At 38.3% G+C, this 24,183-nt stretch overlaps 1 protein-coding gene across 3 annotated transcripts in view; it reads left to right on the forward strand.

The window, feature by feature from the left end:
• tafa4b (TAFA chemokine like family member 4b) overlaps positions 1–24,183 on the forward strand; it is a 40,747-nt gene that overhangs the window by 3,549 nt on the left and 13,015 nt on the right. For 2 of the 3 annotated variants that reach the window (XM_088423620.1, XM_088423621.1), the window contains 3 exons: positions 11,993–12,086; positions 13,159–13,340; positions 22,735–22,890. In XM_088423620.1, coding sequence (XP_088279746.1) covers positions 13,175–13,340; positions 22,735–22,890 — 322 coding nt within the window. In that variant the 5' untranslated portion in view covers positions 11,993–12,086; positions 13,159–13,174. The remainder of the gene's footprint in view (positions 1–11,992; positions 12,087–13,158; positions 13,341–22,734; positions 22,891–24,183) is intronic. The other variant, XM_088423622.1, reaches the window with a different exon arrangement.

Raw genomic sequence — 24,183 nt, forward strand, 5'->3', positions numbered from 1 at the left:
GCACTTGAAGGAGTACATGAAAGTTATAACAATTTATTTGCAAATAGCAGCATATCTAAATCCTTTTTAAATTTGTGATAAGAGCAGGACATTTTTTCTTTTCAAATTAAGAGCAAACGGATTGGCACATGAAGCATCTTTTTGCTTCATTATGTTTTAGGCACCCATGCTTTTATTTAGTTGTTTCAATGTCATTTGTGACAAAACAAACGAACCAAAATAAAAACAGATTTTCTGGAATTGCTGTATAAAATACGCCCAGAGATACAGTAGTTGCAAAGTTTAGTATGAACAGTACTCCGATTTGTATATCTGTATATCCTTTGAAACAATAACCACTCTCACAATGTCTGGTTGTGTATTTGAGGAGAATGAATAAAAAAACAATTTTGGTCAAGAAGTCATTCCAAAATGACGTTTCCTCAAGTGTTGCGTTTGAATCGTTATCATCTGGATGCTTCCGCGTGTATACCTCCGACGTTTCCGTCTCCCGGTCCGACTTTGGAACTGGGACGGCTCACTTTTGCCATTGTCTCTTCAGCTCGGGAAGACTTTTGAAGGCTAAGCGTAGATTTACCTGACCTCTTTTTTTCAAAGACAAAAAAAAGCCACCCCTTCAAAATGATTTCTATTCACATGGACGTGTTTAAAAAAAAAAAAAAAAAAGACCAAAAAGAGTTTACTATCAAGCACAGAGCAGCTCTGCGGACTCGATAATTGTCCTCGCACAAGTGGAATAAAGTCCTTTTCACCTGCCTCAAGGTGAATCATTCCACAGCTCCAACTCACTTTGACCATGACAAATTTCCCTAAGTGATCGTAATGATTGTAATTGAACAGGCGGCGTCTCTTCCCACGGCGCGCTATCTATCACCTTGCTGGCATCTGCCGGCGTAGGTATTAAAGTGCGCGTCGGCCCGGGTGACGCCGCGTCCCACTTGGCTCCCCTCTGGCATCCGCCCGATGCGTCCGTAACCGTGGGCGACAGTGCTGCCATGCGGGCCTACGAAAGGCGGATCTACCCTACTTATCTACCCTACTTTACTTCGCAAAATCGTTTTCCAATGAGAAATCGACCCAGCTCCACTCTACCCTTCTAGATTGTGGTTCCAAAACAAGTACAGAGGTATTTCTCTTGACGAAATGAATTCCTTACGAAGTAAATACGTAACGTGAGTCTTTCTTAAGTAGTGGTGCTGTTTACATGTAAATAGCCTAATCCGTTCCAAGCCCCCAAAAATGCTCCTAAACGCTTTTAATGAATATAATTACAATTTAAAAATGCATCAAAGACGCATATTAGAATTACATTAGTGCATAATAATCCAAACATATCATATAAAGAATCGTAAAAAAACTCTCCCCTTTAAATTAATCATATTAATTGTAGCAGTTGACAATATGAATGCAGTTCATTTGTTTGCCTTGAGATGGTGCTGGTGTGTTGATGAGTGCAGAGAGAGAGAGAGAGAGAGAGAGAGAGAGAGAGAGAGAGAGAGAGAGAGAGAGAGAGAAAGCGAGAGACACCTTTATAGGCCGTTTTATTTGTACATTTTTATTTTATATTTTATAAATAGCTGAAATGAATGAAAGGTGGATGGGTTGGCCAATTTTGGGACTTTTTTTTGTCCAAAGAAAGGAAAAATGATCAATATGTGCGGCGAGGTATAATCATGTAAAAAATATTCCTAGGTGACTTTTGTTGTCACACTTCATAACCAGAGCCATTATTTTTATTTATATTTTTCAAGCTCTTGGGAAAAAAAAAAAATCACCTACAGGTTAAGTGTGGGAGATGCAGAGCATGAAAGGTGGATGGATGGGGAGGGGGGACAAGAGGGAGGGCCAGGAAAGGACCCCGGGGCCTTGAGGAGAGAGCTGTATTTGGATGGATGTGTGAGAGAAATCTTCAACAGAGAGGTAGTCACGACTGAGGGGAAATCTGTCAAGGGAGAGAGTGAGTTTGTGTAAAGGTGTGTCTGAGCGCTCCCCGTCTGTGTGTGTGTGTGCGCGCGCGCTGGAGGTGATGGCTTTGTAATGAAAACAGCAGGCAGCCAGTGATGGAGGGTCCCTCAAGGTGGCCGACTGATGTCAGTCACCAGTGTGCGCAATCGTCCCTTCAGGATAGCTGTTTGGTGAAGCGTGTGTGTGTGTATGTGTGTGTGCGTGTGTGCCTTTATGTCACATTCATCAACACTGCTGATTTTGCACTTTTTCCCACAAATTGCAACAACAATTAAATACGCTATGAGTAATGCCCCATCCATTTTTTTGTGAAATCCAATGCGTATGTATGTGCGTGTGTGTGTTTGTGTCGAGGTTTGTATACCGTAAATTCCGCACTATAAGGCACACCGGATTAGGCCCGCATTTAATGACTGGTCTATTTTAAAACTGTTTTCATATGTAGGGTGCACTGCATTATAAGGCACATGGAGTAGAAGCTATAACAGCGGCTGGAGTTGTGTTATGCATCCTCTAGATGGAGCTGCGCTAAAGGAAATGTCAAGAAAAAAATCAGACAATAACTTTTCGATCAGAAATTAAGAATGAAGGTTATTTGTTTAAATTACTACCTAAACAATGGGAAAAAAAACACCTCTTGATAACAATAAAAGACTGCTTGGATCAATGACAAGTCCAATGAAGAGTTTAAAAGAGTATAATTATAATTCAATTAAATATTAAACTTATATTTTGTAATCAAATTGCAACCATAAACCTTAAAATATATTTTGTTGTTTTATAAACTATTTTGAAACTGTTTTCATATATAGGTGCACTCCATAAGGCGCAAAGAATAGAAGCTACAGTAGTGGCTGGGGTTGTGTTATGCATCCACTGGATGGAGCTGTGCTAAAGGGAACTCAGTCAAACTTTTCAATCAGAAATTAAGAGTTAAAATTATTTGTGGAAAGTACCGTCAGATGAATTGGAAAAAAATCCGTCTTGATTACATTAAAAGACTGTTTATATCCACGCCACGTACATCACTTCAAAATTGGAGCATATATATCACATCAAAATTTCAAACAGGGGTGTATGGATAATTTAATTGTAAAACATACATTCATAACTGAAATGCATAGATAAAATGAAAGAATTTGCTTGGCAATTACGTATTTTTCGGCCCCCATAAAAACTCATGGTTCATGCGCTGCATAAGACGTACTGTCAGTTTTTGAGAAAATCGAAGAATTTTAGGTGCGCCTTATAGTGCAGAAAATACGTTAGTGCATAATAAGATGTTTTAAAAATTTTTTTTTATATATATATATATATATATATATATATATATATATATATATATATATATATATATATATATATATATATATATATATATATATATATATATATATATATAATAGGCGTTTTCTTTTTTTTTGGGGGGGGGGGCATGTACAGTAAAGTGTTGGGGAGGGAAAAAGAAACCCCAACCATGTATAGTAATTCGTGGCGCCTGTGTGTGTGCGCGTGTGATTGAGCGGTCCGGATTCTCCCAGGGGAGCTGCGGGAACAAGATGTCATGCTCGGGAGACCCCTAGACAAATTAATTCACTTATTGACACACTACTGACACGTCTGAGTGACTTTGTAAAATGAACAATTGATCGGCTTCCTCTCTCGCTCTTGTCGTTTTGTCACACTCTTATCTTTCTGACCCCTCTCTCTTTTCTGACATTCCAGCAAAGTGACCACTCACTCTCAACCTCTGCCCCGTCCCCTTACTCCGTTCATCTTTCTCTTTTCCTTTGGCCTTTGGTTTGACAGGCATGGCACGTACGGCAATCGATACCATTATGTGCTAGCTCATCATTAGCAACAAGGAGGGATTGATATAGTCCGGTTGTGGCTTTGTTTCTTTGCAAAATCTCTACTTTTTCTCGAATGGCCAAATGAAGCTTCATGAAGCACTTGTGGTACTTTTTACTCCTATCTATCTATCTATCTATCTATCTATCTATCTATCTATCTATCTATCTATCTATCTATCTATCTATCTATCTATCTATCTATCTATCTATCTATCTATCTATCTATCTATCTATCTATCTATCTATCTATCTATCTATCTATCTATCTATCTATCTATCTATCTATCTATCTATCTATCTATCTATCTATCTATCTATCTATCTATCTATCTATCTATCTGTCCGGCCCATTTTCCTGCATGTGCTAAAATGAGTTGGACACCCCTTATTTACCGTGCACTTATTCTGCACTCGCACAACCAGATGTCCGGCTTATATCAGATGTTCATCCTCATTTGTCGGATACTCGATTAATATAATGAGAAGAAAAATCTGATATCCTCCGCCTTTTCAACCCATTGTTGGGAATCCCACCTGGGCCACATGATGTCAACATGGTCCCGTATTTTGTCATCTTGAAAGCACATAGCAGGGAGCAAGTAGAAAATGGTCCGAGCACAGCGACGGCATCAATTTTGTAAAGTGTACGCGTGTGGGCGTGTGTAGTCATCTCACGCCGTCTCCTTTGCGTTCTACCTTTCTATCCATCATGGCGCGTAGAGGGACAGTGACATTTAAAGGCCTTTTATTGCTTTATTAGAGGGTGCAGGATTTACGGCGCCGGCCCGTGCGCCGCCTGTCGCGTGCGCTTGTTCTGATCTATGTGGAGCGACGGCGGCTGCCTGAGCTTTAATCGACCGAGGTGTAAAGTGGAAACCTGGGAGCGGGCTACCGTTGCACCGCCGCTATCAGCCGGCTGCTGTTTATTAGCCAGTTAGTGCCCGTGTGTTTTCCTTCCATAAAACATCATAAACAGCAAGCCTACATCCGTGTCCCGCCCTCAGCCGAGTGGAGAGGTTATTAAACGGCGACCAGCTCGCGTGAAACGTGACAAGTTCACTCGACGGGTTACCAAGGGGATGCGCTCTTGTGAGCCTTCTGTTTGGAGGTTGTAAGTCGATTTATTTAGCGTAATTCCCAAGATATAGGAAGCACCTGTGTATAAGACGCATCCTTAATTTTAGGGTCAAATTTTGCTTGGAGGAAATTCTGGTCCACCGTTCGGCGTCTCAGGAGGGGGAAGCAGTGCACCATTAACACTGTGTACAATGGAGATGGGGCGCTGCTGACCTCAAGTCGGGATGTCGCGAACCGGTGGAGGGAATACTTTGAATACCTCCTCAATTCCACTAAGAAAGCAGAGTACAAAAACTCCAAGGTGGGCTCGCCCATCTCTGGGGCTGAAGTCACCGAGGTGGTCAAAAACGAGTTTGTGGTTGAGATCCACCCGGAGCTCCTAAAGGCTCTGGATGTTGTAGGGCTATCCTGGCTGACATGCCTCTGCAACATGGCGTGGACATCCGGAACCGACTGGGGCGGTCCTCCTTTTTAAGAAGGGTGCGCTCCAACTATACTGGAGAGGGATCACACTCCTCAGCCTCCCCGGTAAAGTCTATTCAGGGGTGCTGGATTCCTCAGATTCAGGAGGAGCAGTGTGGTTTTCGTCCCGGCTGTGGAACTATGGACCAGCTCTACACCCCCTCAGCAGGATCCTTGAGGGTACATGCGAGTTCGACCATCCAGTCTACATGTGCTTTGTGGATTTGGAGAAGGCGTCTGCATCTCTTGGGGAGGGGTGAGGTTGGCGCGGGTAAGGAAATGGGAATTGCTTTTGCGCTGTGTATTTGCAAATCTATGACACCAGGGGGTGCTGTGACGCTCATTGTCAAATTCTGTGCAGGAGTTAAACATTTTAAATTGCTTTTTTTCTAAATTACATAATTGATTAATGTGATTCAGAAAAAAAATCAGCACAATTTTTTTATGCCTTTCACTTTTGAATATTTCAGGTATAGGTGTTAATGTTCACGATCCATTTATATTTATTGTTCTTGTTTATTTATTTATTTATAATTTATAGGTTTATTTACTACTCATTTATTATTTATTAATCATTTGATTTTCAAATAAAGTCAAAAATGTTTCTAATTTGAATGAGGATTAATGTATTTTTTTTCAGACACTTTGCATGGATTTATTTGTCCAACATAATAATATCCTTTTTTTTTCTTATAAATTTTTATCTCAGTATCTACCTGGCCAAACTGAAATGTGCACGATCACAAACACATCAGTCCTTTGAACTTTGTGCCCTCACCAAGCTTCATTTTCAATATCTTTCTAGCTAAAAAGGGTGGGGGGGGGGGGATACACTTTGTTTTACACTCATATACACTCGCTTTTTGTCAGCTAAAAGGATGAGGGGTGGGGCACTCTTTTTTGCACTCATATACACTCGTTTTTTGTCGGCTTGAGAATCAGACCGCGGGTCAACTGACTTGACTCCCGTTCTTATTATTAACTTGAGTTATTACTTCCACGCGTGTGGAGCTCAAACGAACTACTTGCTGGCATTTTTGGGGCTCCAATCGAGAATTAGATTCCATTATGCATTGCCGCCTCCTTTTTGATCAAGACCTTTTCCGAAGGGACGCAATAGGTCACTGAGACGTCACGTGCAAGTTTTAATTTGGGGAATTCATGTGCATGTGAGGACTTTGCTAATGTGTTCACTTGGGTGGCAGCAGAAAATGCTGTTGGGATGCAGGGCACATAGATATGTTTGTGGCCGGGGTGGGATTGTCTCGTTGCATGCCGATGAGAACCCGTGGCACTCGCGTGTAATGACTGTACGGAAAAACACAGGATGGAGACACAGCACTTGGGACTTTTTTTTTTTTGACTCTTCTAGATGCTGCTATTGGTTAACATATTAATTCTCACACTATGGAAAATCTATTACATTTCCAGTACCGCTTTGAACCAACTGTGTCATCCAGAGGAGTCAACAATATATGGTTTGTTTATCATTTGTAGTGATGGGGAAATGAAGCTTCATGAAGCATTTGTTTGAGTCCTCTCAATTTTGCTCTTATTTAAAACATTAATGCGAGCACTTTGGAAATGTATGACATTTTCAGTGCCTCTTTGAACCAAGAGTGCCATCTAGAGGCATCAAATATATCACCAGTGCTTCATGAAGCTTCTTTTGGCCATCACTCCTGACATGTATTTATGAAAGAAGCATGGTAATGTCTCTTTTCATTTCTTTCATTTGAAAATGCCTTTAACACATTTGTCCCTAAATGGTTTTAAATAGTGATAGGAAAAGGAAGCTTCTTGAAGCACTTGTATTTTTTGACTCCATTAGATGGTGCTCTTGGTTTAAAGATCAAGGTTAGAGTAGTGGAAATGAAATTCAAAGAATTTTCAACAGCTTCTTTGAACCCAGAGAGCCATCTGGAGGAGTTAAAACGATCACAAGTGCTTCATGAAGCTTCATTTGGCCATTAATCTTTATATAATATATTTATTATAGTAAGAGTTTTTTTTTTTTTGCTTCTTTATATGATTAACTGTATACTTATTCTCGTGTAGTGTATTTGTGGACATGTCATAACCTTATCATTAACCCCCATCACAATTTCATGTGAACATGCGCGCGTGCCACACACATGAAGCACTTTTACACACTTTTAATGAGTGCAGCAATAGCTGATCAAAATGCACGGCGTTGCCCCGCCTTTAAAAAGAGAATAAGAAATGGGCTACTCCACTTTCGTGCGGCATGCCTAATCACTCAGCGACGCAAACACGCGCATCTTGCCTCCTCGTACAAGATGTACACAAACCCCGCTATGCAAATCGCAAAGAAATATACAGAAGGCAGAAACATGTAAATAGTGCACATTTCAAAGTGGAGGCGAAGCTCCAGCTTCCCGTAATAAACGTGACAGCTCCTCTTGTCAAAGCAGAGTTATAGAAAAGAAGCCGTTCATTTTCTGTGTGTGTGTTTTGTCTTACACTTGTTATTATCGGCTCATTTCCTTACAGGCTTTCTCCCTTGCCTCTGCCGATGTTGTCATACCTTTTACGCCTTCTCCCTCTTGTCTCTCTCTCTCTCTCTCTCGCTCTCTCACTCTCTCTCCCGTGTCACGCATCAATATAGTATTGAAACACCGTCACACTTTGTATTCACTCAGCGCTGCTCTGCCTCTTTCCTGCTTCCTGATAGTTTCTACAGGAATACTTTCCACACACACACGCATACACACATCTGTTCTGGTTACCTTCAGCCAAATCTCTTGATTTGTTTGTCCAATGGGTTGCACTGCGCAGACTGCCGCTGGATTTCAATTATACCAGGTCTTGATTTTAATTATACCAGATACAGGTCTTGATTGAGATTATACCACGTCTCTATTCATCTATCTATCTATCTATCTATCTATCTATCTATCTATCTATCTATCTATCTATCTATCTATCTATCTATCTATCTATCTATCTATCTATCTATCTATCTATCTATCTATCTATCTATCTATCTATCTATCTATCTATCTATCTATCTATCCATCCATCCATCCATCCATCCATCCATCCATCCATCCATCTATCTGTCTGCATACATCCATCCATCCGTCCGTCTGTCCGTCCGTGAATTAAAATGAGGTGACAGATTGCAAGCAATATTATTAATTACATGTCACCGTGCTTGGTATTGACAAAATATGAATCATACAAGAGACTGAATAATTACACATTTACTATAAGTAGGTTTACATGGAAAACATAAGCGAATGACTTAACTTGGAATAAATGTTTGATTTGTGTAATCAAAACGAGTTTTTTATGAGTACTACTTACACATTTAGAATGTATATATTTTCATACTAAAATTTTTCTTAATTCATTCTTTTTGTTTTCCACTCAGTTAACATGAACATTTTGAACATTCAGGGGCAGCCATTATGAGTAATATTAATATTATTGCTTAGAATCTAAATACTGTATTCTAGAAATAGAACAGACTGTAAAACAAAAAGGAATTGATTTACTTTAAATAAAATTTAAAGTAAATAAAAAAAATCCTATAAATAAAAAATCTGGCATCAGATAAATTTATATATGTACTATTTACACATTTTTAATGCTTGTATTTTCATATTAACTCAAATTATTAATCCCTTTTTGTTTTCTACTCATTAACTGGATAACTAATATGAACCTCCGTTAATATTAATCATACTAATAATATTGCTTAAAGTAGAACTGTATTAGAAATAGAATGGAGTAGAAAACAAAAGGGACTTAATTAACTTTCGATGAATATTTGATATGTATAATCAAAAGAATATTTACTAGTGCAACATACATTTAGAATGTTTATATTTTTATTTTAAGTCAAACATTTTTTGTTTAGGTATTTTCTTTTCAAAGCTACTCATATTGAAGTGATAATACAACAATAATAACACAAATATTTTACTTTTAATTTAGATTTTTTTCCAATTTGTATTGTGTTTATGTGTTCATAAAATTAAAAAATATCAAATAATGAGTAAAAAACTCATTTGATTAATATCAAATTAATAATATCGCTCGTTATATTATTGTAAAAATACTGGATGAAATAATGTCAATAATGTAAAAAGTATATATATGTAGGGTTAGGGTTGTATATATATATATATATATATATATATATATATATATATATATATATATATATATATATATATATATATATATATATATATATATATATATATATATATATATATATATATATATATATATATATAATTTGTATATATTAATTGATAATGAACACTATTAATATAATAATATACCAGTGTACCACTATCTCTAAAAGTAACACCATCTCTGCCGCACTTCACTTGATGACCGCTAGGGGTCAGTGGCACAACATGAACAGCTTCCGTTTGCTTGACACTGACACATTCCACCGAAGTTAGCAGCAGGCTGAACAGAATTTTAACGAGGCGTGATGAATAATGAAGGCTTGAAGAGGGGAAGACATTTTGCTATTAATGCGAATCTGTTGTCTTTCATTCCGTTTGCTGACTTAGTCGCTTTTGTAAAGAGAGGTGTGTGTTGACACACTCTTCTAAGAGGGATGCTCATTTAGACGGCGCCGCTCACTTGCATTTGGGCTCAGTTGTTCCTGCTGAGTACTGGAGATTTGTTTGAAATCACTGCGTGAATTTACCTCGAAATTAGGGGGTCTGTATGTGCTCAAATGTGTATGAATGAGGAGAGAATTTTATCATCTGTGGATTTGGGGCCTGCTCAATGATCAATAGTCAGTTTTTTTATTTCTTTTATTTTGGTTTTGTTCATTTTTTTAGCATGTATGCCCGTTTTATTAAAGATTTAGACAAGCACACGTCCATCATCACCCATGTTTGTGTATATCCAGTATACTCTGTTTGTGTGCGTGTGTCTGCACTTGTTTTTCTGCATGGTGTGGACCAAATTACAGGTTTTTTGTAATTGTAAGGAGCATTTTGGTGGTCCCCACAAGGTATGACCTCTTAATGAGGGTCTGTATTTGAATTGGATTTTGATTGCGGTTAGAGCAGTACTTCTCAAGTATATTGTGTCAAGCCGTCCTCGAGGGATTTAAAAAAAAAAAAAAAAACCTTTTCAAGTCCCTCCCCCACTCGACGCACTGAGTACAAATCAGATTATTATCTTTAAAAATATTATAAGTATACATAAACCTATATCCTTTTGAACATTAACAAAAGATAACGACATCATTCAACTTTCAACAACTGTTTATTTTTTTACGTTTATATGGGTTACAACTTAGTCTAAAACAAAACAAAAAAACAAGTGCATCAAATTGCCAGAAAAAAAAAATCTTATTTTATTGCAATTACACTAGTTGCCAGAAAATGCATTAAGTCAAATGAATGTCCCCACTACGATAGAAACCCTTACCCGCCCCTGTGTAGATTTTGGTTGAAGTTAGGATTAGGAAGTCTGTTGCGATGGTTAAATTGGAAGTCTCCATTACAAGAGGGAAAAAAGTATGTGTGTGTGTGTGTGTGTATATGTGTCTGCGCCCTTGGTTTTCCACATGGCGGGGACCATATTCCAGGTTTTCCTGTCTCATGCGGACCACTTATGGGGACCAATTTAGTGAACCCCATAAGTTCAATCCTCATATTTAGGGTCAAGATTTCCTTTTTTGCTGTAAAGCTTCATGTAATTGTCCCTACTATGTACACCCCCCAGTGTCTGTGCACACCCTTGTTTTTGATACATAGACCAAATTCTGGAATTTACTGTCTTTTTGGGGACCTCTTGCACTAGTATGGACCATTTTGGTGGTCTCCATATGTTCTTTTTCGTTTCTTTTGTTTTTGAGGGTTAACTTGCTTTTAAAGTACATTTTTGAATTGAGTTTAGGCTGTTATTAGAGTAAGGGATAGAATTAGGACTAGGCAATCTGGTATCATGGTTAACTCTTTCAGTACCAAGCCTTATTGGAAAAGGAAACCTCTAAAGGGCCAGTATATTTCACATTTTCACTCATTTTTCAAGGCCAACAGAATATTGTGTGGGATGTACAGTATATGTGAATATGGTTACTGCCATATAAAAGATTGATTTCCATTCCTTATATTGAATTGCATGTAGGTCATATCATTGTTATATGTGTAGAAACACTGCCACCCAATGGTCACAGTTATCACTACAGCGCTCACTTGTCATTAGGTAAGCATTAGTCAAGGCTGTCAGCTACCCTCTGTAAATAACGTATTTGATAATAATTATATTTATTACTAATTAAAAGGTGAGAATTCTCATCCATGGCACTAAAACAGTTAAGGTTAGGGACTACTAGGAAATGCATGACATCAATGAGATGTCCCCACTACGATAGAAAAAGCCCTTGTGGGTGTGTATGATAGCGAAAGTCTTATGATGTTGAGAGTGGGGATCACATTGAGCCTGGGGGTAGGTGAACCTAGTGTAAACAATGGATCTGACAGAATCCAGACCTTCACATATCTGTCCCCCTTTGTGTGTGTGTGCGTGTGTGTGTGCGTACCTTCATACAAGGCCATCGAAGGCTACGAGGAAGCGAGGGCACATGGACCTTTCTGACCTGCTGTCTTTGTGCTTACTCATTCCAGGGACTTCTTCGGTTGGAGTAGGAAAAGACGCAAGAGTGAACAATGTTCTTGGAGAGGTTCCTCGCTGGAATAAACTGATTAAAAAGGCAAAAAGGTAATTAAAAAAATATCGCTGCCCACTTTCGGACGGGCTACCGTATTTGGTCACTTATAAAAACATAAACTTGAATGTAAACTGGATGCTTCAGGTAAAGAACGACCTTGTTATTGCTCCACAAACAAAGACAAGGGAAAGCGTATTTAACCTCTAATGAAATCTAGTATGTTATAATCAGGGTTCTAATTTATTGGCTGGTGACTCACTAACATTACCAGACAAGCAGAATTTCTAAGAGACACACTCTAAAAAGGCTTGGGTATTAAAATAACCCAAATTGGGTCAGATGAGGAGAAACACAACTATTTGATTTCATCATTTTACCCCAAATGTTGGGTCTATCAATTTTGGACCCAATTTGGGTCATATTTTTGACCAAACTGTCTTGGAGTATATTTTTTTTCAACCTGCATGTTATACACACTGAAAAACTAGAACCAAAATAACCCAAATTGTGTCAAACAGGCAACCAATCCATTTTTTTAAAGTTGGTTATTTTAAAATAAGAAAGTTAAGTCTGTCAATTATTGCTCTAATTAGGGATTTTTTTTGACCCAACAGTTTTAGATTGTGTTTATCTAACCATCCTATATTACACTCTAAGAACAGTAGAAAAGTAACCCCAGAATATTGTGTTCGTCCATTTTTGTCCCAATTTGGTTATTATTTATTTATTTTTTTTTACCAACTGTTTTATATTTATTCACTTTAAAGTTGACCCAAAGTTGGGTCAGTCCTATTTTTCGAATGCCATTTTTTTTTTAATTGAGCTCCGCTGCACAACCATATGTGCGGTGATATATAGAAATGTGCTCATAAGTTACCCCAAGTGTATATGGTGAGCCTTCCTTTCATTACGTCGGCGCGGCCGGTAATTGGCTACGATCAAACAGAAATTGGAAGTCCTTCCAGCGTTAATCGTAAAGGACGCAGAGCTGATTGGACACTCGCTCGCTTCTTTGCCCTTCCCATCTTCGCTTTTGACCTTATCTTTTTCACATTGTTGTTACGTAAAAAATAAATAAATAAATAAAAAAAATTGATTTGATGTTTTGCTTTGTATTTTCAGGTTGTAATCTTTGCACATGCCCTTTGCCCCCTCCATGCAGTCCTCGCACCTCATCCCTTCTCGCAGGATGAAGCCGTGGGGGAGGTCAGCTTGGCCTTTGCGGGTGGCCTATCTCGTTGCCTTGACGATGCTCTGCGCAGCCCCCGCGGCCGCGGGCAACCGCCACCATCGGGGATCGACAGGTACGCGTCCCATCTGGCTCCCAGCTCCATTCGCAAATAACGCAAGAGGTTAATTACGCTGCCGGCGCGGAGGACCGAGATGTTTCTCAAGGCTGAGCCGTCCTGGTCCTGACGGAGAGGGAGGCAGATCATCTCCGTGTCCCCCTCGCTTGACAGAATGTAAACGTGATTGTTCATTCTTGACCTTTATTGAGCCAAGGCGCACACAATTTTATGTTACAAACAGCGTATCAAATAGCATTTACACCGTACACTAAAATAAAATAGGGTGTTGCTGTAAGCAGGCAGTTATTAAAAAAAAAACATTAAAGAATACATAAAGAGTTTTAAAAAAAACTTTGTTTGACCTGATGGCTTATACTCTAGTGCAGTTTATATTAATTATAAAAAATATATCTATATCTATCTCTCTCTCTCTCTCTCTCTCTCTCTCTCTCTGTATATATATATATATATATATATATATATATATATATATATATATATATATATATATATATATATATATATATATATATATATATATATATATATATATATATATATATACACTGAGCTGCCCCAATTAATAATATATTTAACAAAAATGTTAAAATATATTTTTTATTGATTTAAAAAAACATTTCTGGATCTATTTAATAAAATAAAATAGCACTTTATTTTACTATATATATATATATATATATATATATATATATATATATATATATATATATATATATATATATATATATATATAAGACTCAAAAGAACTGAAGATCCAACAGAACAGACAAAGGAAGCAAATGAAAATCAACTTTTATATATATATATATATATATATATATATATATATATATATATATATATATATATATATATATATATATATATATATATATATATATATATATATATTATACTACTAAGAAAAAAGTTGATTTTCATTTGCTTCCTTTGTCTGTATATATATATATATATATATATATATATATATATATATATATATATATATATATATATATATATATATATATATATATATATTAAAATAAAGTGCCATTTTATTTTATTAAATAGATCCAGAAATGTTTTTTTAAATCAATAAAAAATATATTTTAACATTTTTGTTAAATATAATATTAATTGGGGCGGCTCAGTGGCGTCGTGAATAGCACGACCGCCTCACAGTTCAAAGGTCCTGGTTCAAATCCACCTGGCTCCGGCCTTCCTGTGTGAAGTTTGCATGTTCTCCCCGAGCCTGCGTGGGTTCTCTATGGGCACTCCGGCTTCCTCCCACACTCCAAAAAACATGCATGGCAGGTGAATTGGACATATTAAATTTTCCATAGGAGTGATTGGTGTGTGAATGGTTGTTCGTCTCTGTGTGCCCTGCGATTGAATGGCAACCAGTTCAAGGTGTCCCCTGCCTACTGCCCGAAGCCTGCTGAGATAGGCGCCAGCAAGCCTGCGACCCCTGTGGGGATAAGCGGCTCTAGAAAATAGATGGATGGATAATATTAATTGAATTATAGTTATACGCATTCTTTTCAACTCTTGATTTGGCATGGCATTAATCTAAACAGTCTTTGAATGTAATCAGAATGCATTTTTCCCCCATTCTTCAGATAGTACTTTACACTAATCCTCTTTATTCTTACTTTCTATTAAATAAGTTTGACTAACGTATCAGACTGTTTTGTTGACACACAGCTCCATCTAATGGTTGCATAACACAACTCCAGCCTCCACAGTAGCTTCTATTCGATGTGCCTTATAATACGTTGTGCCTTATGTATGAAAACAGTTTTTAAACTAGACCATTCATTGAAGGTGCGCTTTATAATCCGATGCGCCTTATCGCGCGGAAAATACGGTGCTCTCATTTGAGAATCGATAGTCTAAGCCACTTTAGCCCGGCAGAGAGAATTTTGGAGAAAGGAAGAATTTTCGATTGTATATCTGATGTGACTGCTGCAGACAAGGTCTGCTTTCGGGCTTGGATGCAAACACGGCTGCAGTAAATGAGCGTAATGTATAGATGCAAATGGCACTTAAGCTGTCAGGAGACGTCAGCACAAATACATCAGCGCCGATGTGATCTGATCTACTCAAAGTGCTTGGAGACGTCCAACGCTTCGGTGGAGCCGCTGACAGTTTTTGGTCCGCCCCTTAGTGGATTAGTGTCGCTCCTGATTGAGAATGTCTCACAAGGCCGTGTGTCAGCTTTTAGGGGGCTCATTAGACCCTTTTTTTGGGTGGGTGGGGGCACTGGACTGTAAGCCACGGGTTTTAACATCAGATATTTACGCAGAAAGGTGTTACATGGAGGATTTTCAATTTTTTGTTTAAAACTTATTTTTCAAAGTGCTTGGTCATAGCAACATCATACTTTCAACACGGACTGAACATGCTTTAATTTTTAGAAATGAAAGCAACAAATCATAATTACATTTTTTTAGCTCTTGATTCACCCTAGCATTGATCTAAACATTTTTTTAATGTAAACAAGTGGTATTTTTCTCCCATTCTTCAATTAGTACTTTTCAAAAATCGTCTTTATTCTTCATTTCTGATTGAAAAGTTTGACTGAGTTATCTGATTGTTTTGTTGAGATTCCCTTCAGCGTAGCTCCATCTAGTGGATGCATAACGCAACCCGAGCCACTACTTTCGCTTCTAATCTATGCGCCATATAATACGGCCTTACATATGAAAACCGTTTTAAAATAGTTTATAAATCAACAAAACAATATATTTTAAGATGTTTGGTTTCCATTTGATTAAGTTTTATATTGGATTGACTCATAATTATATTCTTTTAAACTCTTGGGTCATCTTAACATTAATCTAGACAGTTTTTTCATGTAATTCATGTAATGATATTTTTTTTCCCCATTCTTCACATAATACTTTCCACAAATCGTCTTTAATCTTCATTACTGATAGTCTGTTGATAAACTTTGAAGATTGTTTTGTTGACATTCCTTTTAGCCCAGCTCCATCTAGTGAGTGTATAACGTAACCCAAGCCACTACTGTAGCTTCCATTCTATGCACATTATAATCCAATGCACCCTAAATATGAAAACAGTTTTAAAATAGGCCATTCAGGTTTTGAATTGAAGGTGCGCCTTATAATCCAGTGCGCCTTATAGTGCAGAAAATACGGTATATGTTGCAGGGTGAAGAAAAAGTAGCATTTTGTAACCCAAATGTACTGTATATTAACAAGCATCGCAGCTGCCCTCCAGTCAAGTAATTGCTTTACTTACTGTCACTTATACTGTAAACTACGGCTGTCCTTTGCTTATTGACTTCAAATTGTCCATCTTATTAATGAGCGCAATGCTAATTGCTGAATCATAATTAATTTTCTGGTGGCTAGAAGGACACTTGTGTCTTGTTGGCAGCAGCCACTTCCTCACACTTAATTATGACAATTTCTTTAATTGTCTCTGGGTTTCTTGAGTCCTGCCGCTTGTGTTTTTTTTTTTTTTTTGCAAGGTGACCTTTATTTGCAGTGCAAATGTGAGCAGGCTGCAGTCTGGCCGGTGAGTGATGGTATTAGTTTTCCTTTTGATGGAGAGGAGGCAGCCTGCTTACGGCAGGGACACCACTAATTGCGGGCCTTGTGTATTGTGAAGGTCACTGGTGCCCAGCCCCTCCTTAGTCAAGCTCACTGTGGGACAAGATGACTTGCTCCCAAACCAACTGCTGCATTTAAAAAAAAAAAAGACAAAAAAAATCCCTTCAATTAAAGGAGTTTGGAAATTTGTTGGCGATTAACATTAGCCTCAAACAAAGTAATTTCAGTCTAAAATAATAATTGGCTACATTTTTGATCATTGGTTTTAATAGATACAATCACGTGGTTATTTTTCAGGAATAATTTGAGAGGAAAGGGAGTCCAAATGGTACTTTGTCACTCCATATGTACTCAGAAATACGCTGCTGACAATTTAATGAGACTCCACAATTTAACGCCTAAACTTTAGTAATAAATACAAGAGATAAATGGATTGTGGGCATTTGTTAGTCACATCATTGCTGAAGTTCCATTAGCCTCCACAGGGTGGCTCTAGAGGTCAAAAAATGCGTCGTGTTGTTGCGACTCAGTCACAGTTATTCCGAGGCCTTGTGCATGTTTTGTGAGCAACATTGAGTCAAAGTGAAATAAATGCAAGAGTCACCTTTCGCAAACAAGGTTGGCCAAGCGACAAAATGTGAAAGCCACCGAGAATATGCTGCCTTTCTGCTCAATTCAATGTGTGCAAACGGCATGCAAGAAAGAAGAAAAGAGTCTGCAGTGCAGACAGGGTCTCCGAAAAAAGGAGAAAAGTGCTGGTGATGCTAAGAGCCCGTGAGTATAGTGATACCTCAGAAAATTGTAGTTTCAAATTGCAGCGAGTTAAAGTGGCTTGATTAGAGGTTTTTCTCTCTGGGCTTTCATGTACTGGCAGTACCCCTCAAAGCAAATCAAAACAAACAAAAATATAACATTTGGAGCATGAATGATTTGTTTTCCTCCTGAGCAATATGTACATTCAAAAAACATGTCAAAGAGAACCCAATTTGGATCATAAATGCACTGATCCAAAACTTCAATTCAATCAATTTCACCCAACGTTCTGGGTTGTGTTATGCAAAGTAACTCCATTTTGGGGGGCTATTTTTTGCTTTGGCTTTTTTTGTCTGTGTGTTTTATGTAGAACCACACGATTTTTTGAATTATTCCCACAACCCCAAAAAAATGGATAGAATTTACTGTAAATAAATGTATTACATTCATCCCTTTTTTACCCAAATTGAGTAACTTTTCACCTGTTTCTTGTTAGTGTGTGGATTATTACTTCAAACCATTTTTTAAATTTCATTCATAACCCAAAAAGTTTAGTCAGTCCGTTTTGGACAACTGTGTTTAGAGTGTGACTACATAATTGCTTTACTAGAGCAGAATGCTCTGTGTTCGATAACATCACAAGCATAGAAGGTTTACCACTGCAGGTACACACTCACAAATGCAAAAAAAAAAAAAAAAAAAAAAAATATATATATATATATATATATATATATATATATATATATATATATATATATATATATATCACATTATTATTATTATTATTATCATTACTATTATTATTGTTGTTATTATTATTAGCACATTTAATAAAAGAATTACACAGGAGAGTACCACAGTGACCTTAAATGACGTTTTGCATAAAGTGAGGTGAGGTCTTATGCGGGCCTGTTAGACACCGATAATGTCAAGAGGGATTGATGGGCTGCACGGGGCCGGGCGTGGCGGAGATGCTGCAAGTGTCGGTAAAGAACAAAGATAAATGGCACAACCCTCTCAACCCAGTGACTGGACTGGACTAGAAAGAAAGTGTGAGGATTTAAGAGCGTGGATGCCGCAAGATGTTAGGATCAATCAATCAACATAACTTGTGCTTTTGAAGTCTCACTCCATTGACTCCTATGAAATGCAGTATTTATCGGGGATCCTGCCTTGTGGGCATGACTGTCAGTTTATTGAAAGCAGAAAGAGAGTTTTCAGGCGTTCTTGCTCACCTGTGTCCATATACAGAGCATGCGGTTTCACTTTTTCACATTTGTTAGTGTGCAGCCTTGTTCCAGATCGTATTCATCTCTTACCTCCAAATTCTGCACAAATACAGCATTATGACAATGTGAAATCTTTTACACAAACACAATACGAATGAAAATGCAACTCACATCTGTAGATCGTTTCAATTGTAGTGAGAGACAGCGTCTGACTCACGCAGCCTGCTCGCTTGTCCTTTCACCGAGGTAGGGAAGAGTAAAGAGCACAAAGATCAAGCATGAAGTCAAAGGTATGTAGACCTGTGACGCAGGATCGTTATGAGGCGCAAATACAAGGAAGGATACTGAAAAAAAAATGTAATTGTTTGAAGGTCCCAATGAGTACAGTGGGCTCCATTATTCGTAAATAGAAGACGTTTGGAACCACAAGGACTTTTCCTAGAGCTGGCCAGCCGTCTAAGGTGACCAAGAGGCCAATGTTAACTCTGTCAGAGCTTTAGCGTTTCTCTGTGGAGAGCGGAGTCAACCATCTCAGCAGCAATCCACCAGTCAGGTCTGAATGCTAGAGTGGCTAGACAAAAGCCATTTTTTAATAAAAGTAACAAGGCAGCCCATCTGGAATTTGCCAAAAGGCACTTGAATGCCTCACAGATCATTAGAAACGAAAATCTCTGGTCTGATGAGACAAAGATTGACAATGCCAGGCGTCATGTCTGGCAAAAACTTGCACTGCATCATCAGGCCAATACCATCCGCAGAGTAGAGGATGGTGGTGGTGGCGGCATCATGCTATGGGGATGTTTTTCAACAGCAGAAACTGGTGGTCTGGTCAGAATAGAAGGAAAAAATGAATACATCAGTTTCCAGATGAAAACCTTCTCCAGAGCGCCCTTGACCCCAGACAGGGGCGAGGGTTCATTTTTCAGCAGGACAGCCAATATCTCAAAGGACTGACTTCAGAACCACCCTGTGAATGTCCTCCCATCCCAGCACTGCCTAAAGATAGGAGTTGTTTGCAATGAGGTTTTGACATGACAAATGTGGAAAAAGTGAAGCGCTCTGAACACTCTGGATGCACTCGAGCAATTGGTTAGCTAAGCCATCAGTTCAAGGTGCCTTGGCTTGTCTGCCATCTCGTTGTGGTTGTCAACCCCTGCTCCTCCACTATTTTCCTTTTGCACGCTGCAGGACTAGCGTTTAGCCATGCTTGAGAAAGCTCTTTATCTTTGTATGGTATGCACTATTACTTTGTAATGTCATAACAGAGTGGTTTAAAGGCAGTATTCAAACATTAGACACGCTCTTATTATGTGTAAAGCAGGAGACCAAGCTTCTCTCAAAGCATAATTCTTAAATAGATGAGTGCTGAGAGGCAACAGCACTCTGAACATGATGCTGCACTCCAGTAGTCCAAACTACTATATAATTTCTCTCAATTAGAGCTGGCAAGGATCAATCAATCTTCCCTACAGTGCGATAGCGAAGGCCCGTTTACTGCAGAAGATATGTTCCACATTCATCCTTGATAGCTAGCAATCAACAACGAAGAGTTATTATGAAACAAAGTACTCTATTCTTGTTAACCCTTCTGCGTGTAAAATTCTGAACTGTGATCAGCTGAGGTTTGCATTACAACGTTCGTCCAGAGTTCGTTGTTGTATTTACCACACGATAAGGCAATTTCTGCATATTTTTGAATCGTAATATAAGGCGCGGTCTCAATCAACCACTCTGTTTTTGGACATTTCCATACGACTGCTGCACTGGGTTATAAGGCGCATTACTGCATTTTAAGGGAAACAAACTAGCAAATTGGACAAATTATATTCTTGACATGTCTGTCATGACCACCGTACCTCATTCCATATATCATATTTTTCAGACCACAAGGAGCATCGGAGGCACAGTCTCAATAAATAGGTCTATTTTGGGATTTTTTTATGTTTAGGGCACCAACACTAGTCAAGAGTGTCAGCTACTACCCATAAAAAAAACATATTTGACAAGAACAGCCCAGTCGCACTCTTTTACGTCCCCTGACCCAGAAATTCTAGGTCAACTCCTTCCGATTTATATTTTTCTCCAAAATAATGTAGCGTAAATGATATCTTTTTATGTATTCATTTTACATCAACATAAATATAACAGCAGTGTGAATGATAAGAAAAATAAATGACTTTTTCGTCATATTTTGCAATCACACATCACCGCTACACAATTGTGATAATCCTGGGGTGTCACTCTCTCAATCCTACTTTTTGGTCATAAATAATCAAAATGAACTATGCGCCGGAAGTTCTGGATCCTACTACACCACATCGTGACTGTATGTCTCTGAAACTGAAGACTGAGCTTTTGATATCTTCGAACACATTCAGATATCAAAACCTTAATGCGCGCTTATAGATGAACTACAACTGATGTTACGTCTCATTCAGGGAGGGGAGCGTCGGTGTTTGCAAAGGGGTGTCGTGAAAGAGCAGGTACGAGAGCAGAGGAGCACTCTCTGAGAGCGAGGGATCAATGTCGGGTCTCTGCGGCCAAGAGAACAAACAAACTTTAAATCAAAAAAGATGAGTGAGGCCACGGCCTGTAGAAATGGGATCCTCTGTAAAGTGTGTCTCATTGTGTTTTCGCGCGTACCTTCGAAAACCCATCGAGCCGACCGGTAAAAGTTCCGGAGTATGTGTGAAGTCACGTACATAAATGACACTTGAGCTCATGGCTCAGTCTCGGCCCGGCGTTGGCAAGGCTGCAAAGAGGCTTATAGGTTGAAGGGTTTGCTCAGGAAATGTTGAAGAGGCCAAGAGGTTCACGGCAAACGGAAAAATAAGCCCACGGGAATCCCTTCGGAAACCATTAGGGAAGATTAGCTTTGACCAATCGTTTGTGCTTTCTCTTGGTATTTTCTGCGCGCTCACATGGTTGAAACTTCACCCTATGGTCCGGACTGTATATCCTCGAATAATAGCCTCCACTTAATGCCAGCGTTATATTTAATCGCTAAATCATTCTTCTCCAATTACCTGGGGTGCAGTAAACGTGTATTAAAGATGATTTTATGTTATGTGGATACGGCATCAGCGGTGTACTTGTTCATTTTTATGTTCCAGGGGAGCTCTGCGCCTTCAGATTAGTTCGGCACCCAGACTGCCTCTGTTCGGCTTGTCTATGCTCTTAGCGCCTCTCCGCATTATCTTTTATAGCAGTCATTTGGATAGCGCCCGTATTCCAAACGCACGCTTGTTAGGTTATCTGAAGATGCCAGATTGCTAATAGTTGTAAATGTGAGTATCAATGATTGTCCATATGTTCCCCAGGACCTAATCAGCGACACCTGAATTTCCATTTATAAACTCTGTTTAGTTTACTGATTATACTCCCTCAAAGGGAAATTGAATGTAAACTCACAGTAACCGTATTTTCGGACCATTAGGCACACTAATAATCCTTTAAATTTAGCAAAAATTGACAGTGCGCCTTAATAATCAGGAGTGCCTTATGTATGGATGTCGAACTTAGGTTAAATAAAGATGGACTTATTTGCTGTTTTGCTTTGTTTCCCTCAATGTGAGCCTCATAACCCAGATGTTCCCAACCGGTCCCAGGTACCGGTCCGTGGATCAACCGGTACCGGGCCGCACCCGTAATAATTAGCTTTTGGAACTAATGTAGTGTAATGCGGTGCTTCCCGCGGTCTGAAAAATACGTTATATTTCGTTGCACGCCAGCAAGTGAAATGAACAAAGCAAAAACAAATGAACAAGTCTGACCAAGTCCCTCTGCGAATGTACTTTTGAGTATGAGGTGGATAATACCTGACTACGTCTATGTGTCCTTGTCCAGTGTCCTACCAGGTGAAGCAGGGGACATGCGAGGTTGTGGCTGTCCATCGCTGTTGCAATAAGAATAAGATTGAAGAGCGTTCCCAAACTGTCAAGTGTTCCTGTTTCCCCGGGCAAGTTGCCGGCACCACAAGAGCCAGACCCTCGTGCGTGGAAGGTAAACAGTTACACTAACTGGATGAATTTCGTATCATCACATTAGGTGTTGCAACCTTCCAAAAATTGCTACTCCATTCTAAACTACAAACTACATTTCACATTGAGCAATAAATCTTCAAAACCAATTTATTTCCGCCGCACTCGCCCACGGAGTTTGTAATCATTGTGTTTGTGGCCCTTTTTGTTCCCCCGTGCAATTTGGAAGGAGATTTCAAATATCATGTGCAGCAGCCGTCAACCTCAAGACCAGACATTTTAACTTGGGGCCAACACATCCCAACACTTATTTGATCTGGGCCGCAACTTTATGTTCTACAGAACTGCATGGACTATTTGGACAGTAATTCGTTAGACAGGTTAACTCATTCAGTGCCAAAGACGTATTTTCACGTTTTAATTTTTTTTTTTTTATAGGAGTCCAGACATTCAATTTCAGGTACCCTATGTTTCTAAACCGTTTGCCTAAACGAGTATCTAAAATTGTCTGTTACTAAAAAAATTAAGTATTAATGCAATAAATTAAAGTAATTGTCAGTCAATTACTTTAATAATGAGGGATACTCAAATACAGTGTAGGGATAGGCCATTTTTGAACAGTAAAAGTTCATATTTTGTCTAGAATGAATTTGATGAAAAAAATATTTTTCATGTATGAATAATACTTTTAAAAATTTTACACATGTGCTCAAGGTTCAGGTAACAACCAATCACAGCTCACCTGGGTTTGATCACGTGATGTTTGCAAGCTGATCGTGGTTGGCTGCAGGAGTAATAGTTTTGAAATCCAATATTTTTGGATATTATTAGTAAAAGGATATTACGCTTATTTATCCATTTTGGGAAACGGTACTTCCATACGTGAAAAATAATTTAGTCATCAAATTACGGCCTGAAAATGGCTAAATAAGTGTAATGTACTTTTAATGATGATTTCAGAAAATATAATTAATTTTTGGAATGTTAATTCCAAAAGTACACTTACTAGTAATATTTATATTAATATATTGTATTAGGAATATTTACTATTATATTAATATTGTATACATGTATTGTATTGTATAATAATAATTATTAATAAAGTATTTCATTTTTTAGAGACAATTACAATCACTCAAGGAAAAAAAAAATGCATCGCAGTGATGCTATTCCATATTGCAACCAGTAGAAGGCGCTTTTTCCATTTCAATGACAAGCTCGCCACATCTGCTTGTTCATTTCAATACCATTTTACCCCAATAAACAGATTTTTTTTTGTTGAACCTTTTTGATGAGGTTCTAAATAGCAACAAAG

This window comes from Hippichthys cyanospilos, chromosome 9 (assembly GCF_059441005.1).
Source record: "Hippichthys cyanospilos isolate Australia breed blue-spotted pipefish chromosome 9, RoL_Hcya_1.0, whole genome shotgun sequence".
Lineage (NCBI taxonomy): Eukaryota > Metazoa > Chordata > Actinopteri > Syngnathiformes > Syngnathidae > Hippichthys > Hippichthys cyanospilos.